This window comes from Prosopis cineraria, unplaced genomic scaffold (assembly GCF_029017545.1).
Source record: "Prosopis cineraria cultivar Desert tree isolate PC_DT_omini unplaced genomic scaffold, ASM2901754v1 PC4, whole genome shotgun sequence".
NCBI lineage: Eukaryota > Viridiplantae > Streptophyta > Magnoliopsida > Fabales > Fabaceae > Prosopis > Prosopis cineraria.
Genome location: NW_026555335.1, coordinates 130,239 through 155,142, shown reverse-complemented (window position 1 = coordinate 155,142; position 24,904 = coordinate 130,239). Strand labels below are relative to the sequence as shown.

The window sequence follows — 24,904 nt, the reverse complement described above, 5'->3', positions numbered from 1 at the left end:
TAAGTTTCCTCACGTTATGATTTTAACGTGTCATAGTCAAGAGAGTTTTATTTAGAAATGAACAATTTCATAGCCCATGAAATTCTCAAAAGCGAGCCTAGCGATAGAAGAACATGCACTCAGATTCAAGTGACTGAAGTGAAGAGAGGTAACAATCTGAACAGCGGTAAATGAGGGAGACCTATAGTACCGAAATTATACAAGCGAACTACAATTTCTCGGAATTATATTCTCAGTCAACTCCTTAGCTCCACTGAAATATGCTTCCAAGCATAGAGGTCCTTTGATTGGTATGGCAAGCCTGTTTGACTTCATTTCTTATTAAAGCCGAAGAGAGACTTAATGGCATTGATGGCATTTTCATTGATAAATGATTCGTCAAATCTTTTCACGAGAGGATCAAATTCCGGTGATGCCCTTGCATTGGCCATGTCAGGATCTGTCTTGATTCTCTGTTAACGAAATAACAATTTTTCAGACAGCTAGCTGGTTTGCAAAGAAAGTGATCCAATACCTTACAATTACAGCAGACTCGCAAGTCACCTTAAAGTCTTCAAACCCTGCTTCCATAGCATCTTCGAGTGCAGAAAGCGAAGCTTGAATCTGTTCGAGAATTTGTTATTCAATTATTTTATAAACAGAGTTATATGGAATGACCTGATTCATTGCAGAGAAGAATGACGAACTGAGCAAGAATATCATTATCTATATCAGTCGAACAATGTGGGGAAAGTATATTTGATCGACTCATAATTAATCTATCTATGGATGAGGCAAATTATAATCAAAGGGAGATTATTGTTTGAACAGATTAGCCAAGCAAGGTTTAAAAATAAATATGCTGACCAGCTTTAACAATGCCATGTTTAATCAGAATCAAACCAAAAATTAAAAAGCATATGCAATGATTGCAACGTAAATTTGAAACGGCAACAAATGTATACCTGATTTAGCTTGGAGTAACAGCAGGCAACATTGTAACTCGCAACAGCAGCTTCCTCAGGTTCTGGCTTTGACCCCAAAACAGACTCAAATTTCTCCAATGCTTCCTCATATTTGGCACTTCTTCATTATTTATTCCAGGCAGAGAGAACAGAAACAAAAACTAAGAATGTCAGGCAGATAAAAACAATCAGTTCTTTAGTTTATATAAATTTATTTTAGTGTGCTTGAAAAACAAAGCAAGTTTTAACAATTTCTTTTGGCCATAGACACAGAAGGTTTCAAATAGAAGATGGCGGATAAAGAAAGGAAACAACTTAAGATTCAAGATATAAAATCCCTCTTATTCTGCTAATAAAAGACCACAAGTCACTTGCAGACAATTGCTGAGCATCAAACAGAGTTAGCAAGATTTACAAATTTATATAGCCCTACCACTGTCCCACGTTAAACCAGAATCATGTCTCAGGCACCTAATTCCCCAAAATAACTATGCCATGCATAGTACAGGAAGAAATCACTAAATTTAATACACTGTTCAAGATCATGAGTAGTCAAACGATTTTTGTTTTTTGGGGGTCAAATAGTGAAACAAATTTAATTCATAGTATGAACCAAATATAACATGAACGCATAATTTTTAAATAGTAAGTGGTGGGTCCTGATTTTCATCTTAAAGATCAAACTTCATAAGAAGAGCAAAACTAAATAAGCCAAAAGCAGTCAGAAAGAAGATGATAGAGTTTCCAAGTCTTACTTGTAAAGTTGCAATCCTTCGATCAGGTCCTTTTCCCTGCGCTCTTTCTGTTCCCTTTTCCTCAAGACATTTTGCATCTGAAATTTTTGAAAGTTTGTGGAATGATATTGGTTGTACCCCAATCAGAAGTACAGTTGTGGTGCCTTTCTATGAGAAATACAATATCTCATTCAGAACAACTAAGTAGTACTAGTTTGCAGTTCTAACATCATGACACATACTTGGATTTCCCTCACTCTGTTACTGATTACACCAGAGTTCCTCTCAGCTCGGATAATCTCCTTTTCTGTTAACTCACCTGTGTTATCTAACTTTCCTGTTGAAAAGAAAAATGGTGACCTAAGGGTTAAAAAATCAAGAGTTCACTAGATCAGACATTTAGTGTAAATGTGACATGAGATCACTTTCCAATCATGGTTTAAAAAAACATGAACTGACACTAACCATATCTCTTCTGCAATTTCATAAGTAATGGGCCAATTCTCTGGCGAATTGTATACATCGTCCTGCCATATTCTGCAGCTGGCCAAATTTCGGTGCCAAAAACTGCACTGCAGATATTGAACTTTTCCCTCACATCTCAATCATATAAACATCAAGCATTGAGTTTTCGTCTTGAGGTAACTTTCAAATTAGTAAACGCAGACAGGCAGACCATAAATGCGATAATTTCTTGTCCGTCAAGAACCTTGGATTTTGAACGTGTCAACATGAGGTTCTTTAATAACAGAGTAAACAGTTTAGTCAGAACCTATATTCACCATAAAAATTAAACCATGACTAAATAAGGCATTCAATAAATTACCTACCAAAATATCCTAGCACTACTCCCTTTATTTGGCTTCTCTCAACTGATAGACCTATTCCAAACAACACTTTATTAAGGGGAGGGGCTTTCACTTCCTCGTCCAGACCTATTTGACATATCATTCAGCATCCGCAATTGTGGCCCAAAGAAATCACCCACAATGACTGGGAGCCTACGAGGCTGATTCCCGAGTTCTCTCAGTCCATCTTACAGGATTTCAATATTATGAACTTAGAGTTCCTTATATGATATCTTTAAAAATTGTGCGTATGTGTGTATTCCACAAGGATCTCACGTGCATGATTTTTGCTTTAATTAAGCCACCCCACCATTAAATTCTGCCAAACCGATTAACTGAGAACCCTCAAATTCAAGGGCTTGCTTAGGCCGTCATATACGAAGAGATAATCGTCGCTAGCAAAGATACGGAACCATCATGGACAAATAAGGACTCCGGTATCGCTTGAAGGAACGAAATTAAAAAGAAAAAGAATACGATGGAACACCTGGTGGCAATTACTTTATCCCCAACGGTGAACTTTCCGGTATTGTCAGCCGATCCACCCGGCGCAATCGCATCAATATAAGTTCCACCATCGCGACCCTTTGCGAATTTGAGCCCGTAAGGCTGCTCTATTTCCACCTCATACTCTTCGTATGGCTCTTCTCCTCCTTCCCTTACTTCGCTCTTTTCACTTTCCTGTTTCGATGTTTGAGAGCCAAGCTCGGACGATGCCTTAACAGCAAAAAGGGACGATGTTGAGAGAAGGGTATTAGAGAAGCAAGAAGAAGCAGTGAGATATGGGATGTTTCTGGAAGAAAAGAGCTTGATGGTCAGCGGATACTGGGTTGAGTTTTGGATAGTTCTTGGCAATGTAGATACAGTGTAGAGATATGAATGGCCACTGGTAGTGGTAGACAAAGACATGATTATCATATCTTTGGCTCTAACGCAATGAAGCGCGGAATTCTGGAAAAGAGAGATCGTAACCTTTATCTTGCCTTACGCTTGCTTACACGTTGGGGACCCTCAGGCCTCAACAGGAATGAGAGGTTCGGTGCGGATCACACAGTTAGTGGCTCTAGACTCTAGTCTTCGTAGGCTCTCCTTCAGGTTCACTCATCTGATGCCACGCGTACGCCGGGTGCTTTTGCCTTTCATGGAATGGAACGGGAAGAAACGATGAAAAGCCCCTTGCACTCCACGAGGGAAGAGGTCTCTGCTTTCTCCTTGCTCCGTATTTTTTAACTTCTCATCAGTGGATCAAAATTTTTTAACAGTTGAGATTTAATTTTTCATAAAATTATAATAATGATTTTATATAAAATATATAAATAAAATATTATAGTTTTAAATTTTTAAATTAAACTTAAATAATTCAAATTTATTCATATATTTGTATATAAAATTAAAATAATAATTTTATTAAATATAAAATCAAAACTGTTAAAACTTTAATCTAACAGTGATAAAGATAAAAAGAGAGAGAGAAAAAAAAAAAAGAGACACTCTCATAAGGCTTTGAATCTTAATAAATAGAGTTGTTAGTTTGGACTGAACCTATAGAACCAACCTTTTTAAATCTAAAAATATTCAGGGGTTGGTTGTTTCTTTGGGATATAAAATGATAATTTGAGTTTAAACTTTTAAACCCTTATATATATATATATATATATATTAGTTTTAATACAAAAAAAAATTAAACACTACATACAATCATATATTAAAAGAAAACTTTAACCTCATTTAGTCATTCTCATTCCTTCTCCCTCATCCATCAACTGACCAAGTGACCAAGCACAAAGCCCCCCACCCTCCTTTCCTCCATCCTTCATTCATTAAAACTTAACTGATGATGCTAGCAAAATTTAATTATTGTCGGGGTTGATTTCATGACATTGCTATTTTTTATTAGTCTTAAATTTATTGTCGAGTGAATTGACTTAAGTTTATTTTTTTTAGACTTAATTGTTATATGTAATAATTTTTTTAAAATTTAAAATTTATTTTTTAAATTTTTAAATTAAAAAAATGAAAAAAAGGGTCATGACCCTCAGGCCCTTCAATCTTAAAGGCCAAGGTCGGGCTATGTAAAATAAGATCATGAAGTATATCAAGTTTAAAAAAATTCACTCATTTAGGTCTTAGCTCTTTAAAAGTTGACTCTAATTGACAGCTTTATTAATATTGATAAAGGCATATGTCATAATTTTAAGAAAAAAATATGAATAAATCTTGAATAAAAACTAAGTTATAAATAAATCCAGCAAATTTGCCAAAATGCCGTGAGTCTCCATGCTCCAAAGTGTTTTTTTATTTTTTAACATGTGTGAAAAGATAAAGTTGTCCTTTAACCAATCTAAAAGAATGACTTATTATTATGTTTGATCCAAGGAAATATGAATTTAGATCAGAAACCATTTTGATCCATCAAAATTTATAAATTTAAATTTGATTCAAATTCAAATTTTATTATAATTTTATTGTAATTTTAAATCTTTTTTACACTCAAATTATTTGAAATACTAGCTACTATAAATCTCTAATTATATTTTCAAGTTCATTTTCTATTTTTTTTGAATTTGAATTCACCAATTCAAATACTATTCATGAATAAAAAAGGTGGATCTCTAAATTTAAGTTTACTTCCAAATCAATATGAAGAATTTGAATTTGGCACAACTTAATTTTCTTCTTGTAAAAAATAATGATACTTAAAACCTTAGAATTTTACTGTATTTTAACAACTTTACAAGATTAGCTATTAATAAACCCCTCATTTGAGACCCGTTAATAATATTTCCATTTTTTTAACTCATTCTAGTTTAGACATTAACTCACAAAAAATTGTATTCTTTTAGAGGAACAAGAAGTTTGATTGGTGTTATACTTGGCAGTAGATTTGGGAAAGAAGAACGAGATGCCACTAAAGTTGAATACCTTAGACTGGGATTTCCCATTGCTAAAGCTCAGTCAAGCCACTCACCTCCTCTTTACTGTGAAAAATACCTTCTTCCTCTACCATGGCTACCTCATTACACACATTGCCTTTGCTTTTCGAACCATGATTTAATTCGCCAACTTCAAGTCTCTCAATATAAGGGGTATATTGTGACTTGAAACTATTGTTATGACCTCCACTTGGGCATCCAATTCCCTTAATGTCACCTGCTTTGGATTATTAAATCCATTGTGATTTTTTTTTGGAATACAAGGCCATGGTTAAAATTGTGCAAATAGATCAATATCAGGCCAAGTCAGAAGCCATAAGGCTCTTACAATTATTAGGTGGTTTGTCAAATAACATAATATTAAAATGTTCCTTGAAAGCCTTATGAGCTAAAAGATCGGTGCATTTATTAGCTTATTTATAAACATGATCAAACATGATCTCCCAGTCTATCATGGTGATATTTTTAATGTTTCTAATAATAGTTGAGAGAGGGTGGCTATCGATGGGGTTGCAATCAATGAGAGATAGAGCCTTTAAAGAATTTGCATAGACATTTACTTTGGCGAGCCTAGCATTCCATTAAAGATTCAGCCCTTCCATTATGCTTAGGAGTTCAGCAGCCATGCTGGGTTGATAGCCAAGATTTTTAGAGAAACTCTTAATTTAGTTACCCTTATCATCTCTTATAAATCCTCCACAAGTAACTATGTCGTTAAAGTTGGCAGATCCATCAACATCAAGTCTAACTTATCCCATATTTGATGGGTTTCATCTAGCTTCATTTTTATTGTTGATTTTGGTCAAAAGATCCACTTTAGATTAAAGCTTTAGGTTATTAATAATTTATTGAGTGCATGAGAAGGCGAGGTTGTTATTTAGGATAGCATCTTTTAAGTAGACTTTCTTGCACCTGGCTTTTCATATATTCTAGCACACTTGAGCAAAAAGTTTCTTCCATGGCAATTTTCTTGTAGATAGTCTGCCAGCCTCGATTTTAACATTCCAAAATATCCAATCCTGTATAGAAAGAGAAAAGAAAGTGTTATGTTTGATAAGATTGACTAATTTATACCATACTTTTTTTAGCTTCCTTACAATCTCGCAGGATATGAATCGAAGAATCAGGAGAGTTACAACCAAGAAGGAAAACACATTGTTGATAATTATTCCCATCAAAATGAGTAAAATTGACTTGAAGACGATCCCAAGCAGCTTTTCAAAGAAAATATTTAATTTTTTCATAGGTTGGCCATTTTCAAATTTTGGACCAGATGTCAGATTATTCTTAAGTCTGGCAAACCTCCAAGGCTTTGTAAGCAAATTTGATGGAAAAGTTACTATTAGAAGAGGGTCTCCAGATAAGAGAGTTATCATTATCACTATGCCAATTAGGTGGTTGTATGAGTGCAACATGCTTGATTACTTCAGGGTAGAGATAATGTCTTAAATTATCCAAATTCTAGCCACCAATCGAGTTATAAAAATCAAAGACTCTAGCATGAAAAATAAGATCAGCATTGTGGAAAGCATACTTCATAAGAAGGTCAGGTTGGGGGATCCATTTGTCATACCAAAAGGATATTTGGTCACCTTTACCAACTTTTCAACTTATATGAGACATGAATTTATCCAAAATTTTACATATGCTACTCCAGGTATAAAAGCAAGAGTTTAATTTAACAACCATTGGGATAGGGGGTTTGTTGCAGTTATATTTGTCACGTAAGACCCGTACCCAAAGACAGTTCGATTTGGTGATAAGACCCCAGCAAAGCTTTATTGTGAAAGTAATATTCTAATTTTTTAACTTTTTAAGACTAAGGCCCCCATCCTTTTCATTAGAAGTAACGCACTCCTAAGATAAAAGGTGAAAAATTTCTAGATATTTTATCCAATTTGACCAGGGTATTGTCAGATAAGAGCATAGCTTGCATAACGTAGTTAGGTAGAGCCGAAATGATAGATTTAATAAGAACAAATTTTTCAACAATGTTGAGGTAGCGAATTTTCTAAGTGGCCAAATGGTGCAAAGGTGAGCTTAAAAATCTTCTCATGAATGAGAGGGATTCCTAAATATTTTTTAAGGTTACCAGTGAGTGAAATTCTCAATTCATCACTAATTTGTAATGCTCTGTTGATATTAACATTCTTGGAACAATGAAGTTTAGATTTTTCAGTATTGATGTTCTGTCCTGAGGCGTTGTAAAAGTCTAAAAGATAGAGCTTAATGGTTTGTGCTTGAGCATGTGAAACCTCTGCAAAAAGCAACAGATCGTCAGCAAAAAAATAAGTGTGAAATAAGAGACCCATTAGGTGTTAGTCTAATTGGCTTCCATTCATTTTTATCTATGCTACTAAGAATGCAGTGGCTTAATTGTTCAATACAAAGGACAAAAAGGTAGAATTCCACATGAAGGTGAGAATTCTTTAATTGCTTCGCCATTCTAAAGAACTTTCATGTGTGAAGTGGATATAGCAGCCTGGATTAATTTCTTAAAGTGACAATTCATCCCAATTGATATAAGAGTATCATCAATAAAATTTTAGGATAGTTTGTCAAAAGCCTTTTCAAGGTTCACTTTAAGAGCCATGAACCCTTTTTTTATTGGTTTTATTTCTCATTGAATGGATAATTACTTTACTACCCTTATATGAAGCTACTTTGAGTATCACCAATTAAATGGTTCATACAAACACGCAATTGGTTGGAGTGAATTTTAGTGATAATTTTATAACTAACATTACAAAATGAAATAAGGTGAAAATCTTTCATATTGGTAAGGTGATTAATCTTAAGAACTAAGGTGATGTATGTGTCGTTGATATCCTGAATAGAATCTGGCTTCCTAAAAGCCCTCTTGACCAAGTTAAAAATGCTATCTTTCATATTGTCCCAATAAGTATGGATGAATCCAGTGTTAATACCATTAGGGTCAGGAGCCTTAAAAGCACCAATATCAAAGGCAACATTCTTGATTTCTTTTTCAATCACTTCTCTGTGAAGAGATTGCAATTGAATGAGAGATAGTAGTGGAAAGCCTCTTTCAATAATTAGCTTAAGTCTGACCTCACTATCTTTCTTAAAAGGGCCCTCAAAGAAGGAGACAACCATATTCTTCTTAAGGATATTTTGGTCCTCAATCCAAATATCATCATTCGCTTTAAGAGAAACAATTGGGTTTCTTCTCTTTCTAATAATGGAAGTAGTATGAAAGAATTTTGTATTTCAAACTCCCTATTTTAGCCTTTTACACCTAAACTTTTAGAACTAAATCAGCTCCTCTTGTAAGAGAATTTTGTTATAATCTTTTCAAAGAGATTTTTCTAATTTCTTGAGGAAAAAATTTTCTCGATAATTCCTATTTTTATCAATTCCTTCTAACCTTTGTAAAATTCTTTTCTTTGTGGAAGAAATGCTATCAATCTTCTCGTTGTTCCATTCAGTGGCAGAGTTGCAAATTTGATAGCACCATCTTTTCAGTTATTGTTAATCCAAGAATCTTTCACTAAAGGTTGGAATGAATATTCAAGCATCCAAGCATCATGGCAATGAAAAGGTTTAGGTCAGTTGTCATGATAAGTCTCCTTAAATAATTGAATTCTTATCGAGCAGTGATTAGAATCATATTTAAGAAGGTAGAAAGAATTAACTTGATGAAATTTAAATATCTATTCTATATTACAGAAGGCCCAATCAAGCCTTTCTTTAACATTTTTTTTTCCAAGTAAATCTATCGCCACAATAGTTAAGTTCAAGAAGACTCAAAGAATTAATGCAATCCGTTGTGATTTTTTATTTCAACCGATCCCTTACCCGTCTTTCTACCACTATCCCTGCCCAGATACCAATAGTTCACGCAATAATTTTGTCTCACCCTATTCTCATACATACGTATTTAACATAAATTTTGCAACAACAACAAAGTTCTTATTTGGATAGTGTTTTAATTAATTATTTGGGGCAAAAAATAGATTTTTGCCAAACTATCCAAACACCCATTTGTTGAGAAAATTAATTTTTGTAAAAATAAAAAATTAATTTTTTCTCAAAGCTCCCAAATTCAACTTCTGCATTTAAATTATCTAACAAATATGAAAAGAATTACAAGAAAGGCTCAAGAAAAAATTATAAGAAAGGTATAAAATTTAATAAAATTAAAATAAACTCCCTTCTCTTTTTTGTTTTTTAGTAAAATTTAAATTTTGAATCCTCAAAAAAATTACTAATATAAATTTTTATCAAGTACCACCCTTTACTTAACACTTGCTATAAAATTAATTTAAATAAAATATTAATTGATAAAAAAATTAATTTAATTTAAAATTAAAGATTATTATAAAAACTGTCATAAAGGTTTATAGAAAGAAATTTTACATCATTTATTACATTCTTATATTTTTTTTATCATCAAAATTTTTAAACAATGCTTAACATCTTCATTAAATATTACTCATATTTATAATATCATTAAAACTCAACATCGTCTGCATTAATTATTATGAAATTAATCTTTAATATTTAAAAATTAAATATTTTTTATTAAATTTATTTAAATTAAGATATATTGAATTATTCATTTACATAAATTAAAATTATTAATATTAATATAATTTAAATTTTTATAATTAATCAAATATATAATTTAAACAATATATTTTACTCCTTAAATAAATGTAACAAATTTAATAATATTGTATACAAATTCATTAATAATTTAATTTTAAAAAATAATATGCTTTATAATTTATACAATTAAAATAAATTTTAAATAAATTATCCTAACATTTTTAATTTTACCAAAATCAATTTAAAAAAATATTTAAACAAATTACATTATAATATAATCAATTATAATTAAAACCTATCACTTAATTAATTATTCTTATAATTTATTATATTCCATTAAAATCTAAATAAATATAAATATATTTTCAAAAGCGGTTGAAATAGCTTTTAAAAATACAAATTATTCTGTACAGTTCAAAATTACTGCAAATGCACATAATTAACACTAAGCTCTGTGTTTTTCTCACGTGCATTGGCATCTTGGCCCACTCAATTATTAATTATACTCCTTTCACCTCTATCTTCCGTACTCGGCCGATCCTCACAGGGTTAATGAGTTGTGGAAAACCAGTCTAGGAAAAAATAAGGAGGAAATAGTACAATGTAAACTTCCAAAAAATAGTAAAAAAGTTCTTCCTCCCTAATTTTCTCCCCCATCCAAATGAAAAGTTATTAATCTCCCACACAACATCACAAGAAAATGAGCAAAAATTAAAGATCATCAACTCCCAAAAAAAAAAAAAATCCAAGACATCGCTCCATCCAGTGCGGCAGGACTCACCACCCTAGGCAGCCGCTGTACTAAAAAAACACTGATTACAAAATTTGTCGAAACAAAAGTGTTATCGTCGCCGGTTTGGTGCTGCAGTTCTCAAATGCCGTATCCTGACAGATCAACGGAAAGCGGTGTCAGATGACAGATGGAAAGAAAATAATCAAAATATCATACATAACTAAAAATGTCGACATTCTAACATGCAGGATACTAGGGAGTTTGCTCAAACACGATTGGCAAATACCCACAAATCCTGGTAAAATCTGCCACGGTCAAGATCGAATTTGGTCTTCAGCTACATACCTGAATTGTCCATAGGGTTGCCAGCAGGTACAGGCTCGGGCTCCTTAATCTCAACAACCACACAGTCCGACATTAAGAAAGTTTTGGCCACAGAGGCTGCATGTTCCAGGCAACATCTAACCACCTGCGTCACAAAAGCAGTAGCAAGTTTCGTATCATGCACAATATTTCTTTGTTAATACCCGATATGTCATCAGTGACCTCTTACAGTCTCACTTAGTATGATGTGATTCTCGAATCAACGCTTTAGCTACTCCGGGATCATATACCCTCGAAGTCTCAATACATTTTAAAAATTATAAGATTTCCACATATAAAATGGCAGCTGACACTTAAAATATGATTGTTCATACATCAGAATATGGAAATATGTAATTCTGCGGTATTTACCTTTTGCCCCTAATACGCCAAACGAGATTAACCTTCGCTACCAAGGAAACACTCCCTAATACCCCCAAAAAAAAAGGGAGGCGGGGTATGCCAAACCATAAGCACACGAGCTAAAAACAAAAAGTCATGCGGTAATTGAGCAGTAAATCACCTTTGTTGGGTCGATGATCCCAGCAGCCATTAGATCTTCATATTTTCCAGTGGCAGCATTATATCCATAACGTGGATTATCACTGGACAAAACCTGAGCACAAAATGCATTTCAATCATATCGTCACTATTAAAATTGATAGAGGAACAGCAAATTCTATCTCAAACAAATGATAGTACCTTTTCACTGACCACGCTACCATTTACACCAGCATTCTTGGCAATTAATTTGAGAGGGTAACTAAGAGCTCTTTTTACAATATCTGCACCAACCTGAAACAAATAGAAGTTATGTTGTACACATGTTCAGTTAAGCAATAGAAAATTTACGTGATTGAACAGAAAACAACAGCTGTTATGAACATTTCTCAGCAAAATCACAAAAATATCTTCACATTTGAGAAACTCGAATACTTCCCAAATCATTCTAGTGGCTTACTTTTTCCTCATCATTGAGAAGGCCCTCCTTGATAGCATCCACCTTGGATGCAAGTCTCAACAGCGTACATCCGCCACCAACTACGATACCTTCTTCAACAGCAGCCTACATGCCAACACAGCAGTTAACTCACGTCTAAAATAACCTAAGGAGGAACAGAAATCTGCGTTTTGGGAAATAAGATGTTACCTTTGTGGCATTTAGAGCATCTTCAACTCTCAATTTCTTTTCTTTGAGCTCAGTCTCAGTTTGTGCGCCAACCTAAAACATATCATAAATATTGCATTACTTCAACCAATACGGCAGGCAAAGTCAACGCTGATTAATTATCAACGGTTTGTACATTTACCTGTATCACAGCCACACCACCTGACAATTTTGCAATTCTTTCATTAAGCTTCTCCTTTTCATACTCCTGCTCTGCAGCCTACAGTCATAAGCAAAAGCCTAGTTAAAACCCAGGGAAAGATTATTATTCTGTCTATCCACCACTTCAATGTCCATACATCTGTTTTGTGCGTCTCTGTGGGTGTCAATGCATGCATCTATGCTTCCATGTTTGTATATAAGACAAAATTGTCTTTTCATGCAGGAAAAATCTCTCTCCAGTCTTGCTCGCATCTCATGCTTTTAGTTCTCACACATTCTGTGCTAATATTTATGGGTACCCCTGCACATGCAATATCCATCTATACAACAAGGTGGTTGCATGCAGGTGTAGATATAGAGAGAGAGAAGAGAGATAAAAACCTCAATTAGATTTCTAATTTGTGCAACCCTCTTGTTTACAGCTTCCTGGGTGCTCCCATCGCCAACAATTGTGGTAGTATCTTTAGTAAGCACCACCTTGGAGGCTTGACCCAGAACCTCCTTTCCAACTTTGTCTAAAGTAAGGCCAACCTCATCTCTGACTACAGTACCTGCCAATTGGAAATACACATCCTTGTGAGGAACTGGGAACTTGGGAGAGAAAATGACACCCATGCACTTCCCAATTAGACACTCAAAGGACACTAAATTAGTGAACGCTAAAGACCTCCGGTCAAGATGGCAATATCATCAAGGTACTGGCTCTTTCGCTCTCCAAATCCGGGGGCCTTAAGGGCTGCAATCTTCAATGCTCCTCTAAGTTTGTTCACAACAAGAGTTGCTAAAGCTTCTTGCTCAATGTCCTCTGCTATAATCAAGATTGGGAATCCACTTCTAATAGCCTCTTCCAGAATGTTAATCAGATCCCTTGCATTTGTTATCTTTTTATCAACTAATAGCAACTGCATAAAATAACAGTCACATAAGAGATAAATAAAGATTGTTGACAATACAAATGTGGAAAAGTCCAATGCCACACCTTGCAGTTTTCATATTCAACGGCCATTTTCTCACTATCAGTAACAAAGTAAGGTGAGATGTATCCACGGTCGAATTGCATCCCCTCAACAACATAAAGACTGTTCTCTGCACTTTTTCCTTCCTCAAGTGTCACAACACCCTTCCTACCGACCTTACTCATTGCTTCAGCAATCATATTTCCTACTTCATAGTTATTTCCTGCACTTACTGCTGCCACATCTGCCAACTCACTATCTTCAACCTGCATTTCATTCAATTAAACATCTTGAATAAAAGACAAGAATTAAACTATACATTTACAAAGAAATAAGGAGAATTACACAATATATGATGATAATGCTGAATAAAAGAATAAAATATAAAAGCATCACCTCTTTAGACATCTGTTTTAGCTCAGTTACAAGAGCCTTTGTTGTCTTCTCAATGCCACGAGTGATCAGTACAGGGTTAGCACCAGCTGCAACAACCTGCAAATTTAATTGTTGATGAGTCAAAACTCATAACTGCTTTATCAATCTTAAATAATATCAACTTAAAGATGTCACATGAAAACGAACCACTTTTGCAAGTTTCTGATAAAATTTCAATTGCATGAGGCAGAGCCATAGAAACATCTTAAACTAGAGAACAAACCTTGACACCTTCTGCAATAAGACCCTGGGCAAGAACAACAGATGTAGTGGTTCCATCACCAGCCAAGTCATTTGTCTTGGCAGCCGCTTGTCTCACCAACTTGGCACCAATGTTCTCCACTGGATCTTCCAATTCAACCTGAGAGGAGGCGGAAGAAGGGGCGAGGTAGTTACAACATGTCTCATGTATTTGATGGTCAAAAATGCAAAATGTAATTTGAAGCATCCACAAAAATCTGATGTAATCCAAGAATGAAATGAACCAAACTTGTTGCATGAGAAAAACAGAATAATGGAAAAAATATACTAAATTCGTAAATTGTAAATTAATTGCATGCATCATAACAGTAACGTAAATCAAAAGCAACTTAGAGAGAAGGCGGAGGAAGAGAGGGAGGTAGGGCAAACCTCTTTGGCCACAGTCACTCCATCATTAACAATTTTGGGGGAGCCATACTTGCTCTCCAGAACAACATTCCTTCCCTTAGGGCCAAGTGTAACTCCAACAAGATCTGCAAGCTTGTTAACACCGCTCTGGAATAAAATAAGTTGTCATGGCATTAGGAATTAAATTATATTGTCAGAGGACCATTATTTAAGCTTCAAATGAATAAGAAAAGGGTCTATAAGACTATATTAAAAGGCTCACTTGCAATCTCTTGATAGCTGACCCATCTTTATTAAAGTGCAGCTCCTTTGCCATGGCAGAAATCATGGGAGATCGATTTCTCCTTATAAGTAAATTATGTCTCCTACCATAGGAAAACGAAGAAATAGAGGCAGCTGAGGAAAGCTTCCTTTCCGTAACTCGGCAACCAGGAGCAGCAAAAGAGCTAACAGAAGACATTGCTGTGAAAGTTGATGCCATTACTTCTGAAAAACGAATGTCAAATAAATCACCCTCTTTCCATTGGTGCTAAAGGAAAGAGATAAAGTAATGAGTAACTAAATGCTCGCATTAAAAAAATAAAAAACACTCTCAATTTATGCGGGGAACGTGGATCTTTCAGGTGGTAATAAACTGATCCCTGCTTAAAAAAAAAAAGAAAACTCCCAGCACTCTTCAGCGTACGTAATTCTTGCCTTTCATTAACCCAGAATATAAAACTCAAAAATTTCTTTCACGCAACATAATCATTTCAATTTTAAACAGAATCATAATTCCAAAACTCAAATACAAACTATATTTAAACTTTACAAGCTAAGGTATCAATACTCAGTTTGAAAACACGAATGCTATTATTCAACAGCCATTAAACGAGATAATCATTTGAGGAAGATCTCAGGAGACTACATCAAGCTTTTAAGAGTCAGATTCCGGAAAGGAAGGCCACATGCCACACAGATTAGATGAAAGTAGGAATAAGGCAATAAGGGAGAAATTGGGGGGAAATGTCATACGCGCAAGCACATCAACCACTGTCGTCACATTGTTACAAATTCAGCTTTCTAAAGTTCATTTTCATACGGTAAGGAAGGAAATTAACGACTTTGCAACCATTGTCACCCAACACTAACCAACCCTCATCGACAAACAAATTTCAGCAGTCACCGCAGGGGCAAAAACTTGTATTAAATTTCAAGACGCCCACAACACTTCTTGACCCCGAAAACTACCCCAAACAAAGAAGAGAAAGATATTGAGCGGAAAGTCAGTCTCCCATTATACTAATTTACGGAGAAACAAACAATAATAATATAATTTGAAACTGAAGCAATACAACGGGATGACAACAACATCAACAAGGAAAATCGACCGGAGCAAAGGATGGAAACTTGACGTCCAAATGCTGAGCAAATGAATCAAGATGCGTTAGTAATACCAGTAGACGGCTCTGCTTGTCGTAGCTGTTTAGGGTTTAAAGGGATGTGTCGGGAGAGGAGGCGGGGTTTTGGATAACACTCAACAATGCCAAGCCAGGCAGGGAGCACGATGAAGCGAAGCACCCTAAGGATTAGCCGATTAGGTTTAATCGTAATAAATAAAAGGCCAGGGACGCCCTCTTGAACCTTCTGTTTCATCTGGGCCGTTAGATCCCATTTGCGATCTCCTGCTATCCTACTTGTCTTGCTTCCGAATAATCTAGAACCTCTACTTTTGCATTCGTAATTTCTAACCGTCCATCTAACCCTTCATGGCCAGTTGGCCTGTTTAATTCAGCAGTAGTTCTGCAATTTTTAACTTTTTTTTAACTATTATAACACTTTATCATCGAACTTACACGTTAAATTATATTGAATTTAAATTATCTAAATATATGTACGACAAAAAGAAAACACAAAAAGTCCCTACTTTGCCACATTCTGTAACTGACTTTTTGGGCGGTAACTTGATAATAATGAGTTGCATGTGTGCCCTTTATGATAGGATTCAAATCTAAAATTATAACAAGCACGCGACAAATGTTCTGCGACCCTTGGTGGTTTTTCTTTTATATGGTCAATAAATGGGGGTCAGCGGTCAAAGGTGAAACAATTCTCTCTCTCTCTGCCTCTCTCTTTCTTTACCCCAGAAGGTGAACTTCATAGTATACAAATATGCATGTGCCAGTTTAGATTGAGGTTGGTTCATACAAAACTCAAATTGCATGTGACGAGGGTGGGGAGAGAGAGAATGGAAAGAAATAGCCTATTTTCCATGCAAAACCTCTCTCCCTTCAAACCAGAGAAAAGAAATGCGACAAGAGAAAGGAAGGGCTAGCCTCGAGGGATTATTCAGCATCTTTCCTTTTTAATTCGGGTTGAGGAACCTCACTGATGATGGTCAATGTTTTTCCAATAGAAACCTCATTGTGAAGCTGCAAAGGCTCCAATGAATCTACTATATCTCGCATTAAAGGCCTTGCTTTTGGATTGCGGTTCAAGCAATGATAAGCTAGCATTGCGGCCTTGTGGACTCCTTTTATAGGATAATCGCCTTCTAGTCTGGGATCAATTATATTCAACAATTTCTTCTTTTCCTTCAGCAAGGGAAGGGCCCAATCTGCAAGGTTCTGCTCCCGAGCGGGCCTTGACTTGTCTAGAGATTTTCTTCCCGTCAAAAGTTCAAGAAGAACAACCCCAAAGCTGTACACATCACTTCTAGGGGTCAGATGACCTGCACAGTTGATGCTTTCAGCGTGAATAAATATACATATAGGCAAACCGCAATTGCTCTTCAGCTTGAAAAACTAACTTTACCAGTCAATATGTATTCGGGTGCAGCGTATCCGTAAGTTCCCATTATGCGAGTGGAGACGTGAGATTTGTCCCCAACAGGTCCATCCTTGGCAAGGCCGAAATCTGAAAGTTTTGCATTGTAGTCCTGCTCTTGATTAAGCATGTCATGCGATCAAGATTGTTAGTTGAAACATGACTTGCTCTGCTAAGAGTGCAGCCTTCGGCATACAAGAACAGAAGCTAAAGTTTTTGTGCACAATATCTGGCATGTTTTCTGCTTCATGCAAATATTACGTCTTCTGCATCCTCATTTGAATATGAAAAGAGACGGTAACAGCCTTGCCTGTCTTTTCTTACTTTGTAGCTTGATTGATAAATTATACATTTTCACCTTTATGCTGGACTATACTTGCTTTAGAGCACAACACGGAATACTAAACAAGCCATGCACGCCAAATTTATTTCACGACTCGAGAGATGCTTATAACCTTCGGTTAAGTCATTCCTCTATCAAAAGTACTTATAATGATTCACGTGCTCAAATGAGCTATAGGTATCAGGAATATGGCATGCAGGACCTTGGCACTTCACAAAGACGAAATGCCATTTGCTCCCATGAGTGATTAAACTAAACCAAAGTCATGTACAGATTAGCCTATTCCGTGATAATTCCAAGCAGAAGACGAGACTACGGATGTCGACACATTATTGCCTTCTAATACATGCTCTCTCTTTTGCTCTTTTTAAAAATGCTCCTAGGTCTAGTTAGCTTCACTATGTAATTATGCATATACTCACTCAAAAGAAAAAAGGCCTTTTCTCTTTACAAATAATTAAAGAAATGTAAACCCTTTAAATTTACTGACCAGGTCCAATAATATATTTGATGTCTTAAAGTCACGATAGATAACAGGCTTCTCTGCTTCATGAAGAAATGCAAGTCCCTTAGCAGCGCCAAATGCGATCTTCATTCTTAAGGACCATGGCAGGGGCAGCAATACTCCTTCAATATTTTAGTGAAGACGTGTATTAGTTATGAAAATAAAAATCATACAGGCAACTGAAATCACCAAGGAAGCATATGACTTGAATCACTAAACATCCAATTACTATGACGTGTAACTTAAGGGTTTATCGAGAAACGGCTTCTGGCTCTGGCTCTGGCTCTGACATTTTGTCTCAAATAATGCAAAGACATAATAAGTGGGCTAGCGAGCACCGTCAATGCTCTTTCCCATCCCATAGAAACTGACGGTGTATGGGATCTAAATGTCACGTTACATTCAGAAATCTCTAGATTTGTTCTTTTAGCCAAACAGTAAATGATACAGAAATTCTATCCGGGTTGTTTAAAGATTTTAATATAACTGCAGCATAGTAGCTGTCCCCAAAACATCCACATGATTAGATGTCTTGATGCAGTAACAGTGAACCAATTGTTCTAGTACCTGAGCAAGAAACTACGAAGCACATATTCTCAACTCCTCCCACATCAAAGGTCGATGTTATTTCATAAAGCTACAAAACGACGTGAGGTGGGATGCATTGCAGTAAGAAAATTTTAATGGTGAGTAAAATGTAAGGTAAAAAACATCAGCAGAATTAACATATTTCTAAATGGTTAATGTGTCTGATTGCTAAGAATGGCGTCCATCGTTACCACCCTATGTCCCAGTTCTGTGCATGATGACCTTGGATAACTCACACCCCTAGCATCCAATTAAAACAGGAGTTTCCTTGAAGATGTGTAGTGTGACCTAATACTGAGAGAAATGAAACACTTACTGGAAAAGAGATTGTTTTCCACGCTTCCTCTGGCCATATACTCATATATAAGCACCCTATGTTCATCTTCGCAGCAGTATCCAATTAATTGGACCAAATTTGGATGAGAAAGCTGCCCGAGAAATATGACTTCCGCCTAGAAAACACCGAAGGCTCAGGTTCTGAATGAAAACCGAAAGATGCAGATCATGTATTTTCTTAACGTATCATAACATACAGATTACCAGCCATTCTCTGTGCCCTTGATGACTGTTGTCACCATCATGTACCTTGACAGCTACAGGAAGAGGAGGAAGGCCCTCTCTGACGTCCTCAGAAATAAAACCCTTATAAACACTTCCAAATCCTCCTCCACCTAAAAGACGATCTTGCCTAAAATTTCCAGTGATTACCTTTAGTTCATCGTACGTGAAGGCAATCAAAGGCTTTGCAGCTGAATCGCGGCGCAGGACTTCCACTTCTTCGGGGTTGGATGGTAACTTACTATCATCATTCCGTGATTTGACGGAATGAATATGGTCTTTGGTTGAGTCTACAAGAAAAATGGGAGGGAATGATTTTACACTGACATCTCGTATTCCAGTATGTTTCCGACGACATTAACATAGTGTTTGGTTAGAGGGGAGGAGTTTGAGGGGAGCAAAACTTTCAACCCTGCTCCGTTAAAATCCTTCTCCTTCCCTTTAACCAAACAAAGCGTAAGAAAAAGGGAGACAAGATCACGGGCTATCAGCGTAAAAATATCAGTAAACTTCACTAACTCGACCGGCACAATGCATGGTTTATGGTTAAAAATACTACATCCAGCCTAAAGCTAGTTCACTGATTCATATAAATTTAAAAAAAAAATATATATATATATATATTGATTTTTAAAATATCTCTTCTAGTCATTTACGTTAAAAACTATTTGAATAAATTGTGCACAATTGATAGAGGTATTTTTAAAAAATAATAAATAAGAATGACAAAAACTAAAATAAGCTTATCAATAACTTCTATATTTGGGATTGGAGGAAGTAGAATATTCTATATTTGTTCATGATTTAAAATGAGTTTAAGAAACCTAGTTGAATTCAATTCTGCCACTAAGGAAAACTACATCATAAAAGTTAGGCCTTTGAAAGCACGCGCATAGATTTATTTGCGAGGCAATAGAAAAATATCTTTATTTTTAAAAGCCTCCGCAGTGAAAGCGTAGCCAAGATGAGACTGATCGCACTATTGTGAGAGGCATCCACTGCCACTATCCACTATACATATACAGACGTGGGAAGGACAAAATCACCCACTCCTGGAGCAGACGTGAGGAAAAGGTCAACTGAGCTCAATCCACAAAAATTACATTCAAAACTAACCTTTTACAAAAAATATTAATATTAATATTAATAACGACAAATAAATTTGGAGAAAACGTGCAACTTCTAAATCAATTTTGAGTTTTTCCTCAGTTTTAAGGTAGAAAGTGAAGGTGCGAGAAGGGTAAGAAAAATAAAATAATTTTATAATAATATTATTTATATCATATCATTTTATTATTGATTCCAATTGTAAGATCAGAAAAAATAAGTTTAAAATGACTAAAAATGATTAGAAAGTCCGACTCAAGTCATTTCACTCCTCTTCAAGTAAATTACCTCAAACAATGTTATAATACTTCTAGCCATCTCATTACAGTTTATTCTATCTCGGAAAAAAAAAAAAAACTCAAACATTACCAAAACCCCCAGATTCAAAAAGTTGTAATCGATGGATTGATGGAATTAACGAAGGTCCAACACAAACAAGACAGGGGATGGAAAATCTGTTGGTGTGCATGGCAAATGGAAAGGATGGAAACGTTGAGAAAAGAGATGGTAGCCAAGAGGAAGAGGAAAAACGCTGGGGAATTCTCGGAGCTTAGAAAAGCAAGAAGAAGAGATAATCATACCTGACTTAGCATTGGATGACACTCGGTAAACAGAGGATTCCCTGGAAAACCAGCAGTTGCCCATTATAACCAAGATCAGAGGGAGGCCGCCGCCGGCTCCTTATCAACAAGCCATCACAAGAACCAGAAATATTCAGGGTTTCGAGGTTTTGATGATGGAAAGAGTGCAAGAGAATTCTGCGATGGCAATGATGGGATGAGTATTGAGTGTTAAGGTGGAAGGAAAGATGGGGTCCTGAGAGCAAAGAGGGAATTTGTAGTGATTCATATATGTGGCTTTGTGCGCTTTCTGTGCTAGTGCGCATAGAAGTTGCACTTACCTTGCCCCACCAATCACTTTCCGTCACTCTCCAGCTCATCTCCCCCCCCCCCCCCCCTCTCTTTCCTCGCCTCTTTCTCACGACTCCAACCTTGAAACTTGGCAACCACCACCATACCTAACACCTTTTCTTCTCCTTCTATTATTTATTTATTTCATACTCCTCCAGACTCCATCTCTCATACAATCTCTCCCTCTTTTTGGGCTCCTCCAATTCAAGTGCGACCATGACTTGAAGATGGCTTCACTCCTCCGCGCAGGGGTGTTCAGGAGATCGAAACACTCCTATCTCGTGTCTCGTTTCAAAAAAAGATTGAGATTAAATTTTAATCTCATATCTCATCTCGTACTGAAAGTCATCCCATCCCGTTACGAATTAGGATGAGATTGGGACAAGATTGGGACATCCTATTGTCTCAATAAATTGAATAATATTAAAGAAAGATTTGAATAATAACATTCATTAAAATTTTAAATCATATAATTTATTAAGTTTAAAATTAAAACCACAAAAGAACATAAATCACAATAATTTAAAGTCAATTATTAAATTACATTAATCACAACTACATTTTATAATAGTAAATACAAGTGATCTTTAGGTTATAAAAGTAGTGACAACAGGTAAGTTAAGCACAACATCAAATCATTATTCTTCTACTTTAGTAGAGATGTACTAAGCTAATTACTCTTTTAAAAATAAAGTAAAAAATACGTTATAAATAAAAGTTATTAAATAGATAGATATAAAAATAAATTACATTAATATAATTAATATATTATAAAGAAAAATATCACCATGTTTACTCAATATTATTAAAATTATCAATATAAAAAACTTTAATTTTAAATAAGAATTGCAAGTATTGAAATTATAATTGATATAATTAATATAAGTATAAATTATATTAATATAATTAATATATTTAAAATAAAAATAATGTATATATAATATTCTGGACGGGACGTCTTGATGGTAATCCTGTATTCTGTCCCGAACCCCTTTCCTATCTCGTCCCTATTATTTTCGAGTCAGGACAAGACCCGTCTCAATATGATCGACATGATATTGGGTTAATCGATATGGATCCAAACTGAATACTTTTAGGCACAACCTCAACAAATAAACAAATCAAAACACATTTAAATCCTTTTTCTTCTCATACCATCTCAATTTAGGCAAAATTTTGATTGCCCTTCCAATCAACTCCCGCTGCCCATTGAAGCCCAAAAAAAATCATGAAAAATTAATAACTTTAAATAAGGCAATTCGTTGATCGTTATTCTTACTTATTTAGGATAGTTTTGAATGTGTAGCCATGCATGTAATCATTTCAACTTGTAAAAAATTGTTTACATTCTATGGCACAACCTCGTGCTTTAAAAAAAAAATGGAGGGTTTAAAGCCGTACACTTCTCATGCCTTTCCTCACCCTACTAAGAATATCAATGATGTGCTCGGATCCTTAATTAAATCTTGAATGCTCTAATTATTCAATTGACAATATAAGCATTGGTGCCTGACATATCAAGCTTTGTTTGGTATGATGAAAGAATTTTTGATAGAATTAGAATCAAAATAAAAATCAGAATACAATTAAGTTTTAAAAATATGTTTAATATAATAATGAAATTTTGATATAATTTTAATAAGTATTTATATTTAAAACAAGAGAAGACCAAAATATTTTTTTTTCTAAAAAAAATTAAAGACCTCACATGTCCCGTGTCTTCTTTTTCTAACCCTCTTCTTCAACAGACAAATAATAGAGGAGAAAATCACACATGTGCAAAGGACATCAAACCAAGATTCGAATGTCCAAAGCAGTCAAACCTGAATGCCTTTGTGTTGGAGGTGTAGGAGGGGATGAACGCATGATACCCTGCACCAGATCCAGACTCCCCAAGACGACAAAGTTTTGAGGACTTCCACCATTGCCGTGCACATGCATTGGCTTGGACACAGCCTCCCTTCCTTGTGGAAGACGTTGAAGACGTTGCCAGAACAGACAAGGAAGAAGCCCAGACCGGTGGTGATAATAGGGAGAACTTTTCACTCGACGACGACAGCAAGAAAAAAGAGGGGGCGATGAGGCTGTCCTGTGTGCATGATTGTTCTATTGGCAATCAAAAAATGAAAATAAATCAACGAGTCATTGATGGAAAGCTTTGACCGAGGAATCATCGCTATTAGGAAAGAGTAGTAGGGAGGGGCATCGATGGAGGGAGGGGCATCGTTTGAAAGGGTATGAGAGAAAAAACACTTACACATCAGCCAATTCCACATTCAGGTAGTCAATTCCATGGCTTAGAGGATGGAACTGGATTCCATCAATTTTGATGGAATTGAATTCCTTCAGGAAAGCAATTCAAGTGTACTAAATGACTCAATTGAATGATTCCATTTCCCTTCTTATGATTCTAAGATACCAAACATAGCCTTAGGTGTGATAGCCATTTTTGTAAAACCAATGTTCTGATGGCAAAGGATGATTTGCAAGGAGGAAAAAAAAAAGAGAGAGAGAGTATAGCGGTAACAATGATTCACCTCTATTCATGTCATTTTCCCATTTGGATTAAGCTAAGTTCGCAGTTGAAAATCTTCACGATCAATAATTGTTGAATGCGAATTGATGTGAATGCGATGCTAAATCGGAAGAACCAATTACTTATGCATGCAAGTTAGTTACTTGTGTCAAGTTATGTTGAATACTCTTATGTAGATGAACTCATGAAGGCAATAAAATAACAAAGTTATTGTATATTAAACTAGATTTAATTCCTGGGAATGTTTTAGCATATTAAGATAAAATAAAAATGATTATGAAAATTTAAAAATGATTTTGTAGTAAAAATATGTTGTCCTCCTTCCATTTTATCATAATTGTAGTTTTTTTATATTTTTAAAATCTCTACAAATCTCTCTTAAAATCAATACACACACACAAAAATGTTCCTTCTATTTTTAATTTTTTTTCCATTCACCCAATTATTAGTTAACAATTAAGTCATATATGTTGAATTAATTAAAATAAATTTTTTAAATATAAATGTCATCTAAAAAGTAGTCATGTTTCCTCCAAAATATTTAAGTGATGCGTTCTTTTAAATTTTTATTCATTTTTTAAATTTAATAGTTATAAAGCTTATTTATTTATTATTTTAAAATTTTAATCCTCTATATAATTTGAGAGGAATGGAAAAGAATATGATTCTAATCAGTTAAATTTTTTAAAAATAGACAATTAGAATTATAAAATTTTAATAGAGAGGAAATGCAAAATAAAAAATGAAAAATCAATTACAAACTTTGAACCTCACTTTTATATTTTTTTTCAAGGGTCTATTTGCTCTTTTATTTTTAAATTTTTTAAATATAATGTTACTTGCAATTTTAATTTTTTAAAACAACTAATTTATTAATGTTAGATTTAAAAAATTAAAGAGTTTGGTCCAAAAGTACTATAATTCTGGACCAACTTTGGGATTCAAACATTATACAAGGGTATTAAGGGGATTACATTATAGAAATAACAGTAAACAAATGCAATTTAATATTAAACAATGACTCGATGACTTCAGGAAATCACAACCCATCCAATTTTTTTTTTTAAATTCACGTCACAAGAACCCTTATAATAATG

At 34.8% G+C, this 24,904-nt stretch overlaps 3 protein-coding genes across 6 annotated transcripts; all 3 read right to left on the bottom strand.

Moving 5' to 3' along the window:
* Positions 1–104: 104 nt before the first annotated feature.
* LOC129308764 (protein MET1, chloroplastic) lies at positions 105–3,578 on the bottom strand. The gene is made up of 7 exons (XM_054950111.1): positions 3,014–3,578; positions 2,144–2,250; positions 1,921–2,015; positions 1,700–1,776; positions 945–1,065; positions 544–603; positions 105–452 (listed from the first exon to the last, which is right to left on the bottom strand). The coding sequence occupies exons 1-7, from the start codon at positions 3,442–3,444 to the stop codon at positions 312–314; spliced, it is 1,032 nt and encodes a 343-aa protein (XP_054806086.1). The 5' UTR covers positions 3,445–3,578; the 3' UTR covers positions 105–311.
* A 7,033-nt stretch (positions 3,579–10,611) lies between these two features.
* On the bottom strand, positions 10,612–16,049 carry LOC129309891 (ruBisCO large subunit-binding protein subunit beta, chloroplastic). 3 transcript variants are annotated; one of them, XM_054951641.1, is made up of 15 exons: positions 15,891–16,049; positions 14,717–14,940; positions 14,476–14,601; positions 14,069–14,206; positions 13,807–13,902; positions 13,434–13,676; positions 13,122–13,356; positions 12,836–13,005; positions 12,435–12,512; positions 12,275–12,346; positions 12,086–12,190; positions 11,827–11,919; positions 11,648–11,740; positions 11,107–11,230; positions 10,612–10,913 (listed from the first exon to the last, which is right to left on the bottom strand). In XM_054951641.1, the coding sequence occupies exons 2-15, from the start codon at positions 14,933–14,935 to the stop codon at positions 10,900–10,902; spliced, it is 1,806 nt and encodes a 601-aa protein (XP_054807616.1). In that variant the 5' UTR covers positions 14,936–14,940; positions 15,891–16,049; the 3' UTR covers positions 10,612–10,899. The 3 variants fall into 3 exon arrangements, with proteins under 3 accessions (XP_054807616.1, XP_054807617.1, XP_054807618.1); XM_054951642.1 differs by having other exon boundaries at positions 15,825–15,966; XM_054951643.1 differs by lacking the exon at positions 15,891–16,049 and adding an exon at positions 15,806–15,830.
* A 549-nt stretch (positions 16,050–16,598) lies between these two features.
* Positions 16,599–21,256, bottom strand: LOC129309893 (probable serine/threonine-protein kinase PBL16). Of its 2 annotated transcripts, none has more exons than XM_054951644.1 (6): positions 20,942–21,256; positions 19,236–19,543; positions 19,012–19,147; positions 18,093–18,229; positions 17,248–17,371; positions 16,599–17,164 (listed from the first exon to the last, which is right to left on the bottom strand). In XM_054951644.1, exons 1-6 carry the CDS (start codon positions 21,003–21,005, stop codon positions 16,779–16,781), a joined length of 1,155 nt encoding a protein of 384 aa, XP_054807619.1. In that variant the 5' UTR covers positions 21,006–21,256; the 3' UTR covers positions 16,599–16,778. The 2 variants fall into 2 exon arrangements, with proteins under 2 accessions (XP_054807619.1, XP_054807620.1); XM_054951645.1 differs by having other exon boundaries at positions 19,404–19,543.
* Positions 21,257–24,904: the final 3,648 nt, after the last annotated feature.